This window comes from Marmota flaviventris, chromosome 8 (genome assembly GCF_047511675.1).
Source record: "Marmota flaviventris isolate mMarFla1 chromosome 8, mMarFla1.hap1, whole genome shotgun sequence".
Lineage (NCBI taxonomy): Eukaryota > Metazoa > Chordata > Mammalia > Rodentia > Sciuridae > Marmota > Marmota flaviventris.
This window is the reverse complement of record NC_092505.1, coordinates 73,218,798-73,239,602: the sequence shown is the minus strand read 5'-3', so window position 1 is coordinate 73,239,602 and position 20,805 is coordinate 73,218,798. Positions and strand designations below refer to the sequence as shown.

The window sequence follows — 20,805 nt, the reverse complement described above, 5'->3', positions numbered from 1 at the left end:
TAGATACAAGAGCTGGGAATTTGCAGGAACTAAGAGAAATAATTGTTTAAAGATAATGGTCCCTAATAAATTATGACTCAAATACAAAGGGCTGATGGACTAATGGAAGAACTAAACAAGCTGAACTTTAGTATAGCAGCATGGACTTCTCTGAATACAATTCAGTTGAGTATTGATTTGTCCTACCAAGAAAGAGAACCTATCCTTTCTTCCTGAGCACAAGTCTCTTTACTCTAACTCTTTGAATGAGGTGCTTCAGTTTTCTAGACCAGACAGTGGCTTGATCAATATAACCCAGTCATTTTCAAACTCAGTGAGCACCCCATGAGATTCCAATTGAGTGTATGTGAAACAAAGCCTGCAAATCTGCATCTTATCAACCATCATGGGAAGTTCTGGTGCAGGCGTGTGCACTCTGAAGGTTGTTCATATGGTTTATTATTAAATGATAATACACAACAGCCAGCAGTAATTCTGAAAACAGCCCAAGAGCATGGTGCTATCAGAACCATTTGGAGCACTTTGGCAAACATGATGGCATCACGAGATTTCACTTCCACCTTCATCTCTGCCCCCTTGAGAACAACTCTAATGGGAATTCATTAATCCTAGAGGATGAAAATGAATTCTCTTACATGGGGGGCAGAAAAGTTGAGGAAAATGGCAAGTTAGGTATTAACTTGTTTCTCCTAAAAGGGAAGTTGTAGTAATAGGTGGCAGCTAGTGAAAAAATTAAAGTGGATTCCAAATTAGTACTATAGCCTCTTGGTCATGAAAATTTCTGTGATGGACTTTGCATTTTCCTTAAACGACATTAATTGCTTTGCAGAGAAGTTTGTGTTCTATAAAGTATGGATTCTTTTTTACCCTGAGCTGTAGAATAGATATTTTATCTGAGTGTTATTACATCATACTATAATGGTAAAGGTGACTTTCATATATCAACAAATTTTGTTTTTAATTTCATATTAACATTTTTCATTTCAGTAAGTATTCCAGAACACGATGAGGCAGACGAGATAAGTGGTAGGTACTATGCTGCCAACTCCTCTTCCTTGACTATCAGCTCAAGATTTACGAAGTGTCATTGTATAAGTAATTTATTAGTCGTCCACAGTGTGGATGTGAATTAAAATACCAAATGGGACAAGATAGCAAAAATGCTAAAAATTACCTTTTAAGATCACAAGTTTGCATGTTAATCATAGTAGTGAAACTTAGTCATTTTTAGTAATAACTAGATTGGCTTCTTTTAAGAAGTTCTTGGCATTGTCTGTAATTGCATGGGCTTCTCTTTTTTTGTTGTAGATGAAAACAGAGAAAAGGTGAATGACCAGGCAAAGCTAATCGTGGGAATTGTTGTTGGTCTCCTGCTCGCTGCTCTCGTTGCTGGTGTTGTCTACTGGCTGTACATGAAAAAATCAAAGTAAGTTATGTGAAAAGATGTTTATTGTTCATTGACTTTTACTGAGAGAAAATATGATGTGTTAATTATGCTCACATCAGCTACGCATGTAACTTCTTTAATAAGACAGACATATCCCCCAATCAGGCTGACCATATTTTATTTTTGTTCATAGTGAATACATAGCCACTTGTTACTTGTTATTGCAGTAACAAGTCTAGCCATCTAGTATAAGCCTTAAAAAAATCATGTAAGAGTGTCTTATAATGAAAATCCTAAAGCAGTGAAAATTCTTGGCATACACATGTCTAGCCCCGCTTACCACCCTAGATTCAGATGCAAAGGGGCAGGAGTAGGGTTCTAGCTTTGCCTTTTTTAGAAGTTCCACTGGTGTTCCTATGGCATACTCCTGGTTTCAACCATTCCTCATTTATGGGATATTTATAGCTAGTAGTAACTTTTGACATGATTTTGTATTTTATTTATCTCTGACACACTCCTTTAAAAAATTCAGAATATCTTACTTAAAAGAAAATGAAAAGAAAGACAGACTCATCGGGATCCATGCTCTTACTCTACAAAGATGTCATTCCAATGAAGCAATATTTGAATAGAGCTGCCATGCAAGGGAAGAAGTAGCTTGATAATTTTATAATCACATAACATGAGAATGCATTGAGCTTGTTTGTTCTCACAGTATATCTATAAAGTAAATAGCATTATTATTCATATTTTACATTTGAAAAACTTGAGGCAGAAAATGGTTAAATAAATTTCTCAAAGTAACATATTATAAGGGACAGAATTATTATTTGACTTAGGGGAATGATGTTTTAGAATCTTGTACTTAATCCCTAGGCCTAGTTTTATCTCTGATAACTTACCTTCCCTGCTTTGCTAGAAGTCCATGCAATTACAGGCAAAAACGTGTTTTCTGTTGTATGTTGTGACCACTATACATGATATCTATCCCCACATTGGGGAACAGTTTCCTCCTGATCCTGGAACTTCATTCCTCATTCTTGAGCCTTCCTCACCAATACCTTGTGGATTGTTAGTATGTATTCTACAGAGAATCACACTAGAGAGAACAAAAGAGAGAAGATTTATTATAAAGAATTGTCTCACATCATTATGGAGGCTGAAAATCTGGAGATCTACGGTCAGCTAGCTGGAGACCCAGGAGACCTGATATGTTGTTCTAGTCTGCGTCCAAAAGCCTGAGAACCCAGAGAGCTGATGCTGTTTCTACTCTGAAATCAGGCATGATGGAAACTTAGGAAGACCCAGTGTTTTAGTCCAAGTCTGAAGGCAGGAACAAAACAATGTCCAGATCAGGGTTGAGGCCAGAGGAGTTTCCTCTTTCTCTCTAAGCCTTCTCAATCCTGTTCAGATCTTCAGTTGATTGAATGATGTTCACATCCATCATCCATAAGGGAAGGCATTCTGCTTTACTCAGTCTACCAATTCAAATATTTATCTCATCAGAAAACACCCCACAGCATGAGCAGAATAATGTTTTACCAAATGTCTGAGCACCACATGGCCCATTCAAGCTGACACAAAAATTAACTATCACTCTTGGTAACAAGTGCATTTTTTTTTTCTCAATGAACATATAACCTACAAATATGTCACATGAGTTTGTATCCATGGTATTTCATGGTATCCATGAAAGTGAAAAGAAATACAATTAGTTGCCCAGCAGAAGTACCTATCTTATAGAAGTTCTTAAATGTGTAAGTTTCCTGCTTATCAAAATCTTGTCTTCCCTTTATAGTCCATGATAAAGCACAAATCTAGGAAATTTAATTTTTATATTAGGACTTTTGGTGCACTCCATACCAATTTTTTTTCTTAAAAAAATAAAAATAAAATTTCCCCTTTTCCTGAAAATTAGCTGAAAAATGGACTGTGGTTCTCTAAATTATGGACAAAGGAATGTTAAACTAGGGAAGCAATCCATTGTCTTAATCATCTTATTGTAATGGCCAGTATCTCATTCTACACAATTTGTCATACGAATAAAAGAAATTTTGTATGTTTGCGTGTTATGTCATTAGTTATTGGCATATGGTGACCCCAAATTAAAATGACATAAATAAATATTGGACACTTAGCTCCACAGTGTCTTTAGGTTAAGGCCTTAAGCATATCCTTTAAAATGTGTCATGAAATTAAGTATAACTTTTACCATCTGACTTGAATATTCATCTAAATAACTGTTATTTAATTGAAAAGTGCACCCAATTTGGTAGAGTTAATATTATTGGTAATCAAAGTAATGAATTGCAGTTCTCATCCCAAGAATCAAAGGGTTTTTATTAAGAATTCCACAAATTCATGCTTCAGATTTGCTAAGTGCTTTGCACTCCTGGTTAGTTGTTCCTTTTCTGTGCCCTCTAAAATAAACAGGCAATTTTGTGAAATGAGTTGGTGTCCTTAACCCCTTCATTTGTTCAGAGTAAGTGCAGATTCACAATAAGAGCTTTCAAGTTAAGAATTTCTAAGCTAGCAAAACAGTGAAGTTTTAGCAACATTTAAGGGAAGTTCTTTGTATTTTCAGTATTTCTAAAAATCAATGGAGAGATAAGATAAAATAGTACTTTATTCCTAAGTAGAATTAAGAATGCATTTGTTATAGGTCTAGTGCCTCCTCAGCCTGTGTGTACTCCCCATTCCACTAATAGGAGCCACTTCTATTTCCAATATGGAGAACTGCAGCAAGAAGTATTTAGTCAGTTGTATTCTTTTCTCACTATGCTAGGTTATATTCATCAAAGAATGAGGACTCATGACTTGCTCTTTAATTCCTATAACTTCTTATGGAAAGATTTTTAAAGCTAGAGATAGGTTTTGGTAATGACAATATACAACTGATTATTTCCATATATTTACAGTATTAAGTGACAGCATCATCCAAAAGACATTAATTAACTCAGTCCACTCCTTGACAAGTGTTTAATAGATAAAGGAGCATTATAAAACAAGAGATTATTTCATGAATATTATTTACATTCCTCTCTACCTGTCCTTCAAACTGAATTCTTAATTCTGCAGGAAGTTAAATGTTATTATTCGAGATCCAAACCCTCTCCTGCATACCTTGTAGTAAATACAAGAACTAATGAAAACTTAAGAGATATGAATATAAAGGAAAAGTGCAGAGGCTGCATGATATAGCCATGAACTTCTTCAGAAATTTATTAAACTATAATTTCCAGGTTGATTTCATTGAAGAGACCCCAAACCCATACTTTTTATTACTAAGATGGGAGCACGCATTAACCAGACATTTGTGATCTTAAAATACTCATTGTATAAACCTTGAAACTTACCAAAAGATTTACTTTCACAACTGTGGAATTCAACAATATTGTCAAAAAAGATGGTATAATGTATAGACAGTCCAGAAATCTAAAAATCACAAATGGCATATGTGAATTCTGCCTCATATAATGCTATATTATTCCAGGAATCTTTCATAAGAAACAGAGACAGTTCCAACATTAGCTCAAGAGCTAACAGTGATGTGCCTGTAACACTGAACTCCAAAGAAACAGGCTAGATTTAGGTGTGCCAAAACCCTCCCTGTGAGTATGCCTTGAAACGTGGAATGGGATATTACAAGAAAGCTGACTTTAACTGAATTCTATTTTTGAATCAATACTCTAAAATCAAATACACGTGCCCATGAGGGAGGAGGGATCCCCACTGAGAAAATTAAAAAGATAGTGCTGGAGGACCAGGGAGAGTACATTTTTAATGAATTTCCTCATTTACCACTTCACGAGCTCCTACTATTATTTTTTCCTTTCTTTTTTACTTTCTTGGTATTTTAACAAAATCTCAGCAATTTAATGAAGTATATATATAATTAACCTAATTTCATAACATCTAAGTGTCAGTGGGATTAACCTGCCCAAGTTATTATAAGTAGTATTTTTTCTCCCAAACCTTATATACATTCAAATATATTTTGCTGCCTTGCCAGGACCTCTTTGCAATTTAAATTCTGCCCTGACTTCAGTTGCCTGCTGGCATTTAATGCAAGGTTGTGGAGAAAGGCATGGGCTTGTGAGCACAGGGCTGCTGCAGTCTCTCCAGTGGTATTAGAAGTTGGAATAATCCATGACTTGACTTCTCTTTTCTCTACCCATAGTCTGGCAGGCAGCCAGAAAAAGGAAGAAAAGAAAATGATGCATTATTCCATCAAACCATAAATAATAGACTAGAGGGGAAATTGGATAATGTGGAAGTGCCAGAGTTTCCTTCTAGTTAAGTATAGGGCCATTGGACACAAAGGACAGAACCATCACTGGCCCTCCCCTCTTCTATCAAGGTGACCTGAAAGTTTTCAGGGAAATGTCAAATATAGTGTTTATATCAAAAATAATGTTTTCATTTTTTAAAAATCATGTTGGTTTATATTATCTTTTCCAAGGTATTAGGGAATAAAGTCCTGTTCCCTGCCATGAGACAGGCTGTGCTGGCTCAGTATTGTGCACCTCAGGGCACACTGAACCAGGATATAGAGTGCATGCGGGCAGCACCCTGTTTTCATACATATTCAATATTGTTGCACTTACTTTGATCCTTCAATCTTTTGCCTAATGAATCCTTCCATATTCACTCTTGGCTAAGATGGAAAGGTCATTTTCTGTTTTTTATTGAGGATATAAGCCTTCTTTCTTTTAGTGAGGAATATCTTTGTAGAGTCTTAGAAATTCTAAGGATATAAAATTGAAAGTTGTAGGAATAAGGCTATTTATTCTTATCCACTTCTTTCTTCAAATCAAGAAACTGCTGGCAATTCACTCAACAATGATTAGGGCCCTCCTCTCTACCTCTAGCTTTCATTAAGTTTGGCCCAAGAGGAGACTCATTCTGCTGACAGCTATGATCAGGGAAAAGGGAAAAAATAACTATTCTCTTGGACAGGACTCTAATTACCTGTACAAGTGTCAATGGCCAGTTTGCTGAAAGTGGTAACTCTTCACTGCCAAGGTCGCCATCCTGAATACCTGCTGTTATGGTACCCTTTTGTGGTGGTAAGTCAGGCATGCTCTAAATTAGAAATCACAGAAAGCACCCATATAACTAGGAAGAGTTAAGGATTCCTCATACTCTGAGAGTTTAAAATTTGTTGTACACATGCTTGCTTTTGAAAAACCTAAAATCTCATGAAGGATATACGTGAATGATTTTAAATGGGTATTGTTTTTCTTTTCTAACTGTAAAATTTTACTGTAATATTTGTCTTATCTTTCCAAATGACACCTCCCAAGATGGTAATGTATTGGTTGTGCCTGGCATTCTCACCCATTTCCCTTTCCTACCTCCTCCATACCTCCAGTGAGTTAAGGGATCCTTAGGGGATACCACCAGAGGAGTCCCTTTCTTTCTTTGCAAGGAAATTCAAAACAAGTGTATATTATTTGTAAAATTACAAGAAAAAAGTTTTAAATCTTCTTAAAAGTTGTTTAAAAGCAACTTTAGTCCTTCAAAGGCACTGAGCTTATGGAAATAACACAGAATGCGGAGTTGAGACAGATTTGAACTTCCTTCTATGGCTCTCTAGCTAAGTGGTCTTGGGCAGCGGTTCTATGACTTCAGTTTTTGAGTCCTTGTCACCTGCCTGTGTCTTTCATATTACTATCACATTCATTGTTTTAGGCAGATTTTTTTACTGCTGTGACTAAATGGACCCAATCAGAATTATAGAGAAGGAAAAGTCTATAGGGGGAACCCATGATTTCAGGGGTCTAATCCACAGACGGCAGACTCCATTCGTCAGGGCTCAAGGAGATGACGAACATCATGGTAGAAGAATGTGGCAGAGGGAAGCAGCTCACATGATGATCAGCAAGCAGAGAGAGAGAGATCTCCACTTGCCAGATACAAATATATACCCCTAAAGCCAGCACCCCAATGTCCCACCTCCTCCAGCCACATCCCATCTGCCTTCAATTACCACTCAATTAATCCCATGAGATGATTAATTCACTGATTGGGTTAAGGCGCTCACAACCCAATCATTTCACCTCTGAACTCTCTCACATTGTCTCATATGTAAGCTTTTGGGGGACACCTCACATCCAAACCATAACATTCATTTTCAACGACAGTCCTGTAAGAAAACCCTGTTATTTCCCCTATTTATAGATGAACAGGCATGCTTAAAACAGGGATGTGTCCAAAGTTTTGCAGGGCAAACTTGACACGTGAGGATGGAAATCCAGGCCCATTAATCTCAGGCCAAAACTCTTTCTGCCTCATACACTACTAGAGGTCACCTCCCAGGCTTCTCCCCACGTTAACAAAGGATAATTCTATAATTTTAAATTTCTCTCATAAAGTTACTTAGAAGAGGCATTGATGAAGAAATTTTGAGAAAACTAATTACTACAAAGTATAATTTGACTCATTTATAAAAATGGGTACTTTAAAATGCGTCTCTCCTTCAAATCAATAGACTGAAAAACATTTTACTAAAGGGAATAATTTAAGTAAAACTTGTCTCTGTCAGCTGTAAGTGGAGTTCTAACCTGTATAATTTCTTCAGATCTCTGAAATTTTCCAAAATTAAAAATAACATTTAGTCCTCAAGATTATTTTTACCACATTGGTATCAAAATGAAGACAAAAGCATCCATAATGGCTCTTCCCTGCTAGGGATCGAGTATCCAAAATGGAGTGGCTCAAGCGGTGGAGCGCTTGCCTGGTATGCGTGCACCCCGGGTTCGATCCTCAGCACCACATACAAACAAATGTTGTGTCTGATGAAAAACTAAAAAAAAAATAAAAAATAAATAAATATTAAAAAAAATTCTCTCTCTCTCTATCTATAAAAAAATTTTTTTAAATGGAGAAATTTATAATAAAATATATGCAAATCTTGTATACACAGGCTAAGTGAGCATTTACTCCTCCCCATCCCATCCCCATCTCTCACTACCTATTCGGCCCAGCGAGTAGGTAGTGAGAGATGGTACCTCACACAGTATCTGGTACCTCTCACAGTAGTTAACAGCATAGCACATATGTACAGCTTTGTAACATGGTACATGAGACTGGAGACACAGGGTGAGGACTGGAATCCTGGTTGTGATATTTCCTCGCTTTGTGACTATGGACAAGTTTATTAGTGTATGTAAAATGGAGACATTGAGAAGAAAAAATAATTTCATATCTAGGAAGCACTGAAAACAATATGTGGCACATGAAGGTACTATATGAGTGTCATGGTGACTGGGAGAGTGGGATAAAGAAAGGCACAAGGGAAGTTTTCACTTTTCCCCTGTTAACCATCTCTTATTGTTTGGGTTCCTATCATTTTATAAACTTTAAAATAAGAAAAATAAACAATTTAAAGTTACCCAATACTTATTTTGTAAATGTATTTCAGGTTTTATTTTACCCTTAACAACCCCTCTTTTCCTATCCCAGATTGCAAGCAGTGTTTAGCCTGATATTATTTTGTGTGAATATGCTGAAATATATCCAAGAGCACACAAGATATTGAAAGATACTGTGATTTGTCCTGAGAAGCACAACTCCCCCAGGAAGATTTGTAGAGTTCCTTCTCAGTGCCTCCTTCTTCTATTTTGTATGACTATGTGGAATCACAAAGGTTACTCTCAATTTCTGGTCAACTATATCCACCTAGAAAGTTAAAAAAAAAAAAATGGGAAATTAATAAGTATCCCATTTCTCAATGCACCTTTTCTATGATTCTTTTAATTCAGTTATTTTCAAAAGTGTTTTGTACTTACCATTCTTTTTTGTTATTTAGATTTAATTTACTATTTTTCCTTTGATTTCTTGAAGTAAAAATTTAGGTCATTAATATTAGCCTTTCTTCTTTGTTAATACAAGCATTTAAACTATGAACTTCACTCTTGGTACCAACTTACATTCCACAAATGTCAATATGTTGAATTTTCCTCTTTATTCAGCTTAAAATACTTTTTAAATTCTTCTGCGGTTTCTTCCATAGAACCTGTGATTGCAACTCTATTAAATTCCATATGTTTCTCATTTAATTGTTTTATTAGTATTAACTACTCAAATAAGATTTTAGTCCATTGTATAGCACTGATATTTATTATTTTCTAATGATTCCTTGAAGGGTACTTGAAAAAAAAAAAGCAACAAAAATCAGAAAAAACATTTTGACCTTTGACTTTCTTGGTCTGACTTATTTCACTTAGCATTATGTTCTCCATGTCCCATTCACTTAGCAGCAAATGTCATAATTTCATTGTTCTTTATGGCTAATACTCCATTGTGTATACATAGTACATTTTCTTTATTCATTCATCTATTGATGGGAACCTCTGTTGGCTCCATAGCTTGACTATTGTGAATTGTAGTATGGGGATGGATCAGTAACGGGAAGGGAACAAGATGGGAAGGAGGGGAGAGAAAGCAGAAGTACTGGGAACTGAATTAGAGCAGATTATATTCCATAATTCCATATATATAATTATATAATAATGAATCCTGCCAGGCGTGGTGGCTCAAGCCTGTACTCCTAGCAGCAGCATTGGAGGCTGAGACAGGAGGATTGAGAGTTCAAAGCCAACCTCAGCAAAAGAGAGGCACTAAGCAATTCAATGAGACTCTGTCTCTAAATAAAATACAAAAAGGATTGGGGCTGTGGCTTAGGGGTCGAGTGCCCCTGTGTTCAATCCATGGTACCAAAAAAAAAAAAAAAAAAAGAAGAATCCCAGTGTTACAAATAACTAAAATCACCAAGCCTTCATTAATTTTTTTAAAATCTTGAGGTTTATACCTTTGTCAGTTGATACCTAAAAAAGACTTGGGGTTTACATCTATGTTGAAATTTTAAAATAAAAATTTTAAAAACCAACTTATTGGGTGCTTTAGGGTAAAGTAGAAAGTTCATATAAACCTTCCTACCCCTGAGTATTTTTTTCAAATATATACAATCACTTCACATACCGTATAAGAAAGTAATGAGCATGACTTGCATTTCCCCTGTACATCTTTTGTGCTGTTGCTTTTATATGTTTGACTTTTGCATACTTATAAACCTCATAATACAGTAATATTTTATGCTTAAAGTCTATATATTTTTAAAAAATTAAATATGATTAAAATATTTTCTTTTATAATGTCATAGATATTTATTTTTTTCAAACAAATACCCTACAAAACTTTAATGCATCTGAGCTTTTGTATGGAATCACTTATTTTAGTCTAAAAAATCTCTTTAAGTGCCTATCTACTGGAAAATACTGGAGATTTTGTTTTATTATAATGTTTTTATTTCATTTTCAATTTTGCTGAATATTTTCACTGGCATAGATTTTTAAATTTAATTTTAAATTTAAATACTAGGTTGACATTTTTTAAATATTGAGCACTCTAGAGATGTCCCACTGTCTCCTACTTTGACTATTTTTAATGAGAAATCATTAGATGATCTCTTAAACTACTTTTTTAAAAACTTGGGAAATTTTAAGCAATTATTTCTTCAAATATTTTACCGACTTTTTTAGATGAGACTCCTAATATATGAAGAGTAGACCACTTTAAATGGTTCTGCAGGTCACCAAGCCTTCATTAATTTTTAAAATCTTGAGGTTTATACCTTTTTCAATTGATACCTAAGAAAGACTTGGGGTTTACATCTATGTTGATAACTTCTATGGTTATATCTTCATTTTCACCTACAATGTCTGATCTGCTAAGCAAGTCCATACATTTAGTTTATAATTTCTGATCCCTGTTTCTCAGTGATAGAGATTCGACTTTATTTTCATTTTTTCCTTTCTCTTATTGTTATATCCATGTTTTCCTTTAATTTCTTATAAACTTTATAATATCTATATTATAATTTTTCTATTAATTTAATCACTTGTAGATGTGTTTATATTTGCTGATTTTTTTTACCTAACTATGGTTCATATTGTCCTAATATGTTTAGCATAAAGTTCTCCTTTTTTATTTGGATGCTGGAAATTGGAATTTTTCATTGTTGTGCATTGATTTTGGTTTTGACTGATATCTAACTTATGGATCAACTTAATGTTTTCAAAACTTTGTTTTAAAATTGACTAGGATGGCATATCTAATTTAGTATTCAGAGAAAGAATCAAGTGAACTCATAAATTTCTCATGTTCTTTTTTTACGTAGTTCCTCTTATCTTCTTCAATTCCTGTCACCTCATTCTGGTCAAGTACTGATTGCTTCCTCTCCAACATAATGAAAACCCTGCACTATGCTTGGGTTCCCCTTTTGGTACTGAAATCCAGACAGCACCTCCAGGCAAAAAGCCTGTGTGATCATGGGGTACAGTGCATTTGTTTCTCTTCTCTTGGAAATTATGTGGCTTTGCTACCTGTCCTAAGACAGAAAATGTTCATTTTAGTTTTTCCATTATTTTATTATTTTATTTTATTTTGACATGTTCCTGGCTAGAGAACTAGCCAAGAACTTATTATTTCATCACATTCACACTTACTAAATTTTGGCCTAACTCTTCTATCAATTAATGAGTAAAGGATACTAAATTGTTTATTTACCTATTCTCTTTATTCTTATGTCAGTTTTTTCCTATGCTTTTGTTAAGTGCAAATACTTTCAATTGATATGACTTTCTTAGGTATCAAAAGTCTTATCATTTTGAAGCACCTCTAGTTATCATTCCTAATGTGCCTTGTAATAAATTTTACACTCTCTGATACTAAAACAGCCACATGAATTTCATCCTTAATGTTTACATGTATATCTTTTTTCATAGTTTTATTTTCAATTATTTGTTTCTTTACATTTAAAGTGCATCTCTTACATAGAATACGGGTGAGCAAACTGTGATCCCCAAGCTGCTATCTAGTTTTACAAGTAAAGTTTTATTGTAACACACTTATGCTCATTTCTTTATGGAAAATCTATGTTGTTTTCATGCTACAATGGCAGAGTTAACTAGTTAGAACAAAAATCATATGGCCTGCAAGCCCAGAATAGTTACAGTCCAGACCTTTGAGAAAAACTCATCTACCTCTGATATAATTTACTTGAGTTTTGCTTGCTCAGTACATTTTTATAATCTCTTCCTGTTTATATAAATAAAGAAGGGAGGCATCCTTTTCTTTCTAATAGTCACCATTCCTAAGCAGTTTTAATAGATACCTTTTCATGTTTTTTATAAAGAAAGATGGAGAAAAAAAATCTAAATCTTATTTTTCCTTGACTGGCATATATTTTATTGACTTGTAAGCTTGTATTATTTTAATATACAGCTAGTAGCTATTAGTATTATAATATTGATTAAAGTCTGTTTATGCATATAATTTTGTATAGTGCTATATTAAAGGTTGGAGTAAGACAGTACAAAAGATCTGTTATTTCAATTTAGTGTTCCTTCTACCTATCTATAGAAAAGCATCTAGTTCTATATTCATATCATACTAATGAATGCTAACTTATAAAGAACGGAGACAAGAAATAGATAATTATCTTATTAAATAGATAATAATAAGAGAGTTTAGTTAATGTAGAAAAATAGATATATATTTTAGTTCCTACCATATTCCAATCATTGTACTATATGCCGTGGGTAAAATATAAATAAAATATGGCCCGTGTTCTCAAGCAGTTTATGGTCAAGTCAAGGAACCTACATTTTGACTCTGGAGAATGGAGCTGAGGTATTGAAAGGAAAAACTGAATTTTTCTGTGTTTTAGCACAAAATAAAGGAATATATGCAAGATCTCAAATAAAGTTCCAAAGACTTGTGCTGTAAGAATAGAGGCAAAGCAAAGGTGGACTGAATCTTATTTCAACTGCAATTGACTAGTTAAATCCCTGATTGAATTGGGATGATTAGTCCCTCACCTTGTCTGTTTAACAAAGGAAGTGGGAGGACCTTACCCAATGCAAAATAACATTGTGTAGAGCCTCTACAACATTTAAATATGTCATTTCAGATTTAAGAAAGGTTTGGCTATGCAAAGAGAAAGAAAAGCCAACCTATAATCAAAAGTAAAAGTAGACAAGAGAAGCAGACAAATGGATGATGTGGATATTATAGTCAATAGGCAATAAAGTATAAGTAAAATAGAAGAAAAGGTGATTAAGAGATGAGGAAATAGAGAATTGAAATCATATTTAAAAGATTGTAAAATCATGTTGATATTTTTGAACTGAAAAATATGTTAAAAACTAAGATTTTTTATTGGGTAAATTGAACAACATTGTTCACAAACATAAGACAAGTAAACTGTAATAAAGATTAATGGGGAAAAACTCAGATTTAAATACAGAGGAAAAAGAATAGTTAAATACAAGCATGAGAGACATCTGGGGCACCTGTAAAATAGCTAGGTTATGTACCATTGAAATCCCAGAAAGAACAAACAGCAAGATGCCCAGCACCAGTGAAATCACTAAAAAAAACCCTATGGTTTAACCCTACAACTACATGTATGCACCATTATATAAGAGTGGCACAAATTTAAGGTTGAGCTTTTTTAAAAAAAAAGGAAACATCAATGAAGCTGCGTAGTAGGATTCTATTTTATATATAAAATAAATGAAGGGACAAAACTATTCTATGAAAATTAAGGCTTTGTTAACCATTGGGAGCTGGTAGTTCGGAGCTATTCTGTTTCTTAAGCTGAGTTCTGTTTACATACATGCATCTAGTTTTTGAAAATTCATTGAATTCTACTTATATGATAAACACATTACCTTATATAAATATTATTTTTCAAAAGAATGTTTACAAGGATTTATAGATTTATAGAAAATCTTAGAGTTCATCCTAGTCTACCTCCCCACCTTTTGTGGTTATAATTACTAAGATTTATTAAATAATTTATTAGCAGAAGAAATTATATCTTAAATATATGTGTATATATACATATATAAATATATATTCTACGTTGTTCTTCATTATATTTTCATTTACCTGAAAAATACACAAATGAGAACAGAGTTGTCAGTCATTGTAATTTACCATTTTAGTACAAAATGGAAAATTTCTAGGTGATAATGTCGTAACTCAAGGCATAGACTTGAACTTACATTGTCTCTTTTAGATTTTTAACTTTTATCTTGTCAAATGTCATCATATATTATAGGCTTTGGTCATGTTGGCAGAGTTTGAGGTTGCTTTTCTGCCTTAGGATAGATTTAGAATGTGCAGTTTAAGCTAAATTAAGCACTTTAAAATCACAAATTAAATTCAACTTGTGCTACCTATAATGAATGTTCCAGTTAGAATGAACCATGTTTCCATCTTGTGTGGACATATATCATAATATCTATTACAACTCTTTCCCAAATTAAGTAGTAATTCTGAGAAAATGAATTAAGTAATTCAATTTAAAGCACAGAAATACTTTTAGAGCACAAATGGCATTTTCTACCCTCTATGACTTAAATTCTTAAAAGTAGAAGTATTACTAGGAATTATATTGTGGTATTATTTTGAAATGCAGAGAAGGAAGGGAAGGAGAAGGAAAGGATGCATTCTTGGTAATATAGTTATCACCTGATTTCTCCTGGTTGGATGCCAAATCAAGGAATTCACCTGTAAAATTGAAAAACTGGTTTTGATTCTGAAGGGATGGAATCTTGGCATGTGTAGCAATAAAGGCCACTAGAATACTGGTTTCCAAACTTCAGCAGAAGCATCAGGTCTTTCAGAGCCTTTTTCCAGAGTTTCTGTTTCTGTATTTCTGGCCTGGGGCTAAGATTTTACATTTCTATCAAATTCCCTTTAGATGCTGATACAGCAGGTCTGGAAACCAGAACTTGAGAACCATCCAATCAAGGCTATCTAAGCTGCTTCCTGCCCATGCTATGCTGTAAAACTGAGTCTCTATAATCTTGCTTTTGATTTCTTTGGTAAAACAGAATTTATAAACACAGACAGGGCATTGGCTCAACTGGGATGTATGATAGGGAATATCAAATGGAAAAAGGCCTTAATGAAACTTTCTCAGACTATTTTTACAGAAAATATTTGCCCAAAATGAAAATATTGACTATCAAATGATAATAATTACTTCCGTGAAAGCAGAGAGAAAAATAACCCAGTTACAACTATGATCCAATACAATATGCACAATCTGTCTTCAAAACAATTGATTTTTTTCTCTTATCATATATTTATGAAACCCAAATTAGCATTTTCTGGAATATGTTCTATTATCAGTCAAGGAGTCACAAAAGTGGAATTGTTTTCCTTAGTCGCTAGTGTATAACTCATTTACTTTTCAGAGATACATTAATTTGAACCATAAAAATTTTTAATTAGTCAGTGTAATGATGTTTACTTAATTTTCTTATAGGACTGCATCAAAACATGTAAACAAGGACCTTGGTAATATGGAGGAAAACAAAAAGTTAGAAGAAAACAATCATAAAACAGAAGCCTAAGAGAGAAATGGTTCTAGTTGTCCAGGTGAGTAGGCTGGATGAGGTTTATAAACATAGTTCCTAGGAAAGTGCAGAACTTCTTTGGCGATGAAAGAAAAAGTTTGGACTTTCAGATGCTTCATAATTACAACTTCAAAAGCAGGAAGAGCATTTTTCCAAAGGGAATCTTGATTACTCACACAACACGCAGAAGAATGGAATCTCATCTGTCTCTTCAGCCTCCCCCAAATAATTATTATCTTTTGAATAATAAAAATTATTTTGAAATTTTTATATCCAATTTGAATTTTTTCTAATATCCCCAATTTTTCTTAGTACAAAGAAGTTTTATTCAATAAGTTGATATTTGTGTTCAATAAGAGTAGACTTGTAGTACTTGAAATTTGCTTTCAAAAACAATTAGAACAATATAAAATATAAATATTTTAATATAAGTATATAAGTGGGAGTACATTTGTACAGCCATCTTCCAAACAATTTTAATAAAAAAGCTGACAACCTATGTGTGCATGTATGCAAGTATCCTTGTATCACATACATGTATGTGCTTATACTTATAATGTATACATTAATGTTGCATATATTGCACATATTTATATATAATCACTATATTTGTGTAATTTTTAAGGCAGACTCAAAAAGAAGCATGATTCCATGGTATTGCCACTTGCCACTTAAACGTTTTCTTTTCATATTCTTTTGAGTTAACCAAAGGAGTCATTTAGCCTACTTATCTCATGTGTCCTTAATAACAACATCATGTAGCTTACTAATGTAATATTAAAAGCCCTGTCAACTACTATATGTCTTGGGTACCTTATAAATAAAACATCACAAATTGAATGGTTCACTTGAATTAATCTCATAGAAACAGTGGGCATGGGAAATAATTGTATTTGGAAGAATGTACAGAATAAAGAAAAATAGAATATTTGAAATGAGATTGATTTTTAAAATCTAAAAACCAGAATCTCAAACTTATTGGCTAAAATAAGTCAGAACTGTATTCTTCCTCCTGCCCTGCCTTCCATTGGCCTAATGGACACCATCCTCACAGTTTCCCTTACTACCTAAGGTTCTTTCCAAAATCTTGGTTAGTGTAGATTTTATGTTCTGTTTTCTTCAAGATGAATTAAGCAATTTTTCAACAGAAAATTAAAATTGAAGACAAATCCCACAAATTAGAGTATGATTTGAAGGGATGAGTATATTTCTTAACCTGAAGAGAAATGGAATGAAATATTTTTCCTGAAACACCTTCTAATCTTCATATGAATTAAGCAATTAAAAAAAACACACATACTTTCAACAATTCCAAAAGATAATTTATTAAAGGCCTATAGCAATGGCTGGGTTTACAGATGGGCTCAGGCACAATGGAGCTTTAAAGATTCCCCTCGTGGAGCAATGCCTATCACTTTTAGTACAAAGCATCTGTTGATGGTAGAAAATGATTGCTATGGTAACTTATTTAAATTATGTTTTTTCCTCGTTTCAGAGAAAAAAAATCATATAGACCAATTGAAGCATGAACGTGGATTGTATTTAAGACATAAACAAAGACATTGACAGCGATTCATGGTTCAAGTATTAAGCAGTTCATTCTACCAAGCTGTCACAGGATTATAGAGAATTATCTCAAGTAAAACAATGAAATGAAATTACAAAAAATAACAAGTTTTGGCAGCCATGATAATAGGTCATATGTTGTGTTTGGTTTGAATTTTTTTTCTGTAAATGTCTGCACTGAGGATTTCTTTTTGGTTTGCCTTTTATGTAAATTTTTTACGTAGCTATTTTTATACACTGTAAGCTTTGTTCTGGGAGTTGCTGTTAATCTGATGTATAATGTAATGTTTTTATTTCAATTGTTTATATGGATAATCTGAGCAGGTACATTTCTGATTCTGATTGCTATCAGTTATGCCCCAAACTTTCTCACAAGTACCTAAAACCCAAAGGTGGCAGCTTGTAAAGATTGGGGACACACACATTGCTCTATTCAAAGACTGATTTTTTTCACAAGGGAGGGGAGGTAGAGAGTCAGATTAACAAACACCATGGGAGCTAATTCTGGGTGTGCCACCCACTGACACCCAGAAGCCACCACAGACACATTCAGACACATATGCATGATAAAAGTACTCCCAAACTGTCAATTTTGCCTTTTTTGAAAAAGACATAATGCAGAATTTGGGTAACACTTACCTTTAGAGACACCTGCTAGTAAATTATTTTCTGTCAAAGGAATCAACAAACCAACGTGTGAGAGACTGTTTGGAAACATCATGGACAACATTCCCATTTTCATGTATCACAATGTAAATCACTGTAATTAAATATTGGTGTTAAATCCTTTGGGTTATCCACTGCCTTAAAATTATACCTATTTCCTTTTAAAAGAAAAGATATCAGTCAGAATTGGAGATTTTTAACAGTGGTCATTATCAAAGCTGTGTTATTTTCCACAGAATATAGAATATATATTTTTTTCGTGTGTGTTTTTGTTAACTACGCTACAGATATTGAATGCACCTTGAGATAATTTAGTGTTTTTAACTGGTACATAATTTATCAATCAGTACATGAAAGTGTAATAATAAAATATCTATGTATCTTTAGTTACATTCAAATTTGTAACTTTATAAACATGTTTTATGCTTGAGGAACTTTTTAAGGTCTTAGCATAAATGGAAACTTTTTGAAGTAGACTGGATATGGGCTAATAGCTTCTTGTGACTAGACTTTTAAACTTTGCTCTTTCAGGCAGAAGCCTGGCTTCTGGGAGAACACTGCACAGCCATTTTTGTCCAATAATTTACATAAGTTTGACTGAAAAAAAAATGAGCATTAGATTTCCAGTTACAGAACTCTGTTCCTTAAGGGGAAAAGCAAAACTGGTGTTTATTTTTTAGAGACATAGAATAAAAAATTATGAAGGCAATGAAAAAATAATTGAAGATGGAGATTTGGAATATTTTGTGACTTCTGCATTATTTAGAAACATGTTATTGTACATTTGTAAGCCGTTTATTGTCTGAGCAATAGTAACTCAGTTTAATAAAAGCTTCCTGTAGTGCATTGGTATGGATTAAATACATAAAATATTCTATTAGACTCAATGCTGTATAAAATATTATGGGAAAAAATGTTATTTTGCCTCTAAACTTTGATTTATTGAAGTTTTATTTGGCAGGAAAAAAAATTGAATCTTGGTCAATATTTAAACCAAAGTGAAAGGGGAAAAACCAAAGTTATTTGTTTTGCATGGCTAAGCCATTCTGTTATCTCTGTAAATACTGTGATTTCTTTCTCTTTTTTCTCTTTAGAATTTTGTTAAAGAAATTCTAAAATTTTTAAACACCTGCTTTCCACAGCAAACCATGAACACTAAAATGAAATCATTTCCATATTAATATTTTTTTTTCCTTTTTATTTTGGTGTGGGAGATCAAAGGTTTTAAGTCTTACTTCTAAGATATGTTTGCAGACAAAAAGCAACATGACAATAGAATGAGAAAATTTAGAAATAGAAAAATTGTTATGCTACAATTATGGCTTGGCTTCCACTTGCAATGGTTAACTAAGTCCAAACACAGCTGTAGAACCTAGAGAGAAGAACAGGAGAAACTCATAGCACTGGACCAAGAGCGGAAAGTCTCCCAGGAAAAAGAGGACAACATTATTACACTGAATCGTGCCTGGAGAAAGGGGAGAGCTCGTGTGTGTGTGATGGCAGCCATATACACAGCGATAGGAGAAGAGGATTCACAGTCCTCAACTGCCCAAGTCTGGCCTCTCCGATTTATCTCTTTCAGAAGAGGAGACAGGTTTTACCAGTTTGAGATTCACTCCCTATACGTGATTATAGGAATTGTATGTGGAAATGGATTAACATACCCTTCTATACCTAAAAGATAATAAAAATGGAATATGTCTTCACATATCTCTCACCGCTGTCTGCCTCTTGTCTGCATCAGTGATTGTATATAAAGTGATTGTCCTTCATAAAAAGTGAAAAAAATAATTGTGACTGTCCATCCCTCTGGAGAGGGAGTGCAGAAAAGTAAAATTACCAGTTCCCTCTTACAACATCAGATAGGCTCCCACAATGAGCACCCAGATTACAGCAGGGTGGACCATTCTTCAATGATTGTGTTTATTGTGGGTGTGCCCTGTGACTGTGGGTGTGCCCTGTGACTGACACTTATATATTTCTTGATTTTTGTCAATAACACATCATTCAAATTACAATTTGGAATTACATAGACATGAACTTGCACAGAAATGTTTTCCCTTCAAAACAAGGTAAAGCTAGTTGTGCATATCAGAGGTAGAAATAAATATTTATTGATCCCATACTATATGTCAATTTAATCATATCTAATTTAATCATTAATGACTATAAGTAGTACTGAGCACTCTCCACTTAACAACTGAAAACCTGAGGTTTAGAAAATCTTCATAACTTCAAAGCAGCTATGTTGATATCAAACCAGATCTTATTCCTTGTGCCAGTCTGCTATGTTTGCCAAAGTTTCTCTAAAAAAAATGTTCCTTTTCCTAACTTATAAAATTAGAAAGTATTACTAGACATGTGAATTGGTTATACTGCGGATAAAGGATTATCCCAAGATGTTTAAATCATTTCTAGGCCAATATTGCAAAATTTTCCAACTGTATGTTGACTAAATGCATTAGCCATTTTATTACTATATGTATATTACATATATAATATATACATATTCTATATTGCATTTTAAACACAAATATATTGCTATCACATGTTAAAATGCCCATAGTGAGACAGAAACCGCACTGATTTATAATTTGCACTGCTTCACTGAATTTCTCTCTATATCCTGAGAAGATGTTTCCCCATTTCATAGAAGAAGATAATCCAAATAACTTTGTCTATAATCACAGATGTGTGGGGCAGGTAAGCCATGACTCAAAATTGCTTTGAAAAACATAAAGAATCAAG

At 33.6% G+C, this 20,805-nt stretch overlaps 1 protein-coding gene across 2 annotated transcripts in view; it reads left to right on the top strand.

Annotated features, from left to right (window-relative positions):
* Alcam (activated leukocyte cell adhesion molecule) overlaps positions 1–19,767 on the top strand; it is a 192,941-nt gene extending 173,174 nt beyond the window's left edge. The window contains exons 13-16 of one of the 2 annotated variants that reach the window (XM_027943259.3): positions 988–1,026; positions 1,309–1,426; positions 15,735–15,847; positions 17,321–19,767. In XM_027943259.3, coding sequence (XP_027799060.1) covers positions 988–1,026; positions 1,309–1,426; positions 15,735–15,822 — 245 coding nt within the window. In that variant the 3' untranslated portion in view covers positions 15,823–15,847; positions 17,321–19,767. The remainder of the gene's footprint in view (positions 1–987; positions 1,027–1,308; positions 1,427–15,734; positions 15,848–17,320) is intronic. The other variant, XM_027943260.3, reaches the window with a different exon arrangement.
* The last annotated feature ends 1,038 nt before the right edge of the window (positions 19,768–20,805 follow it).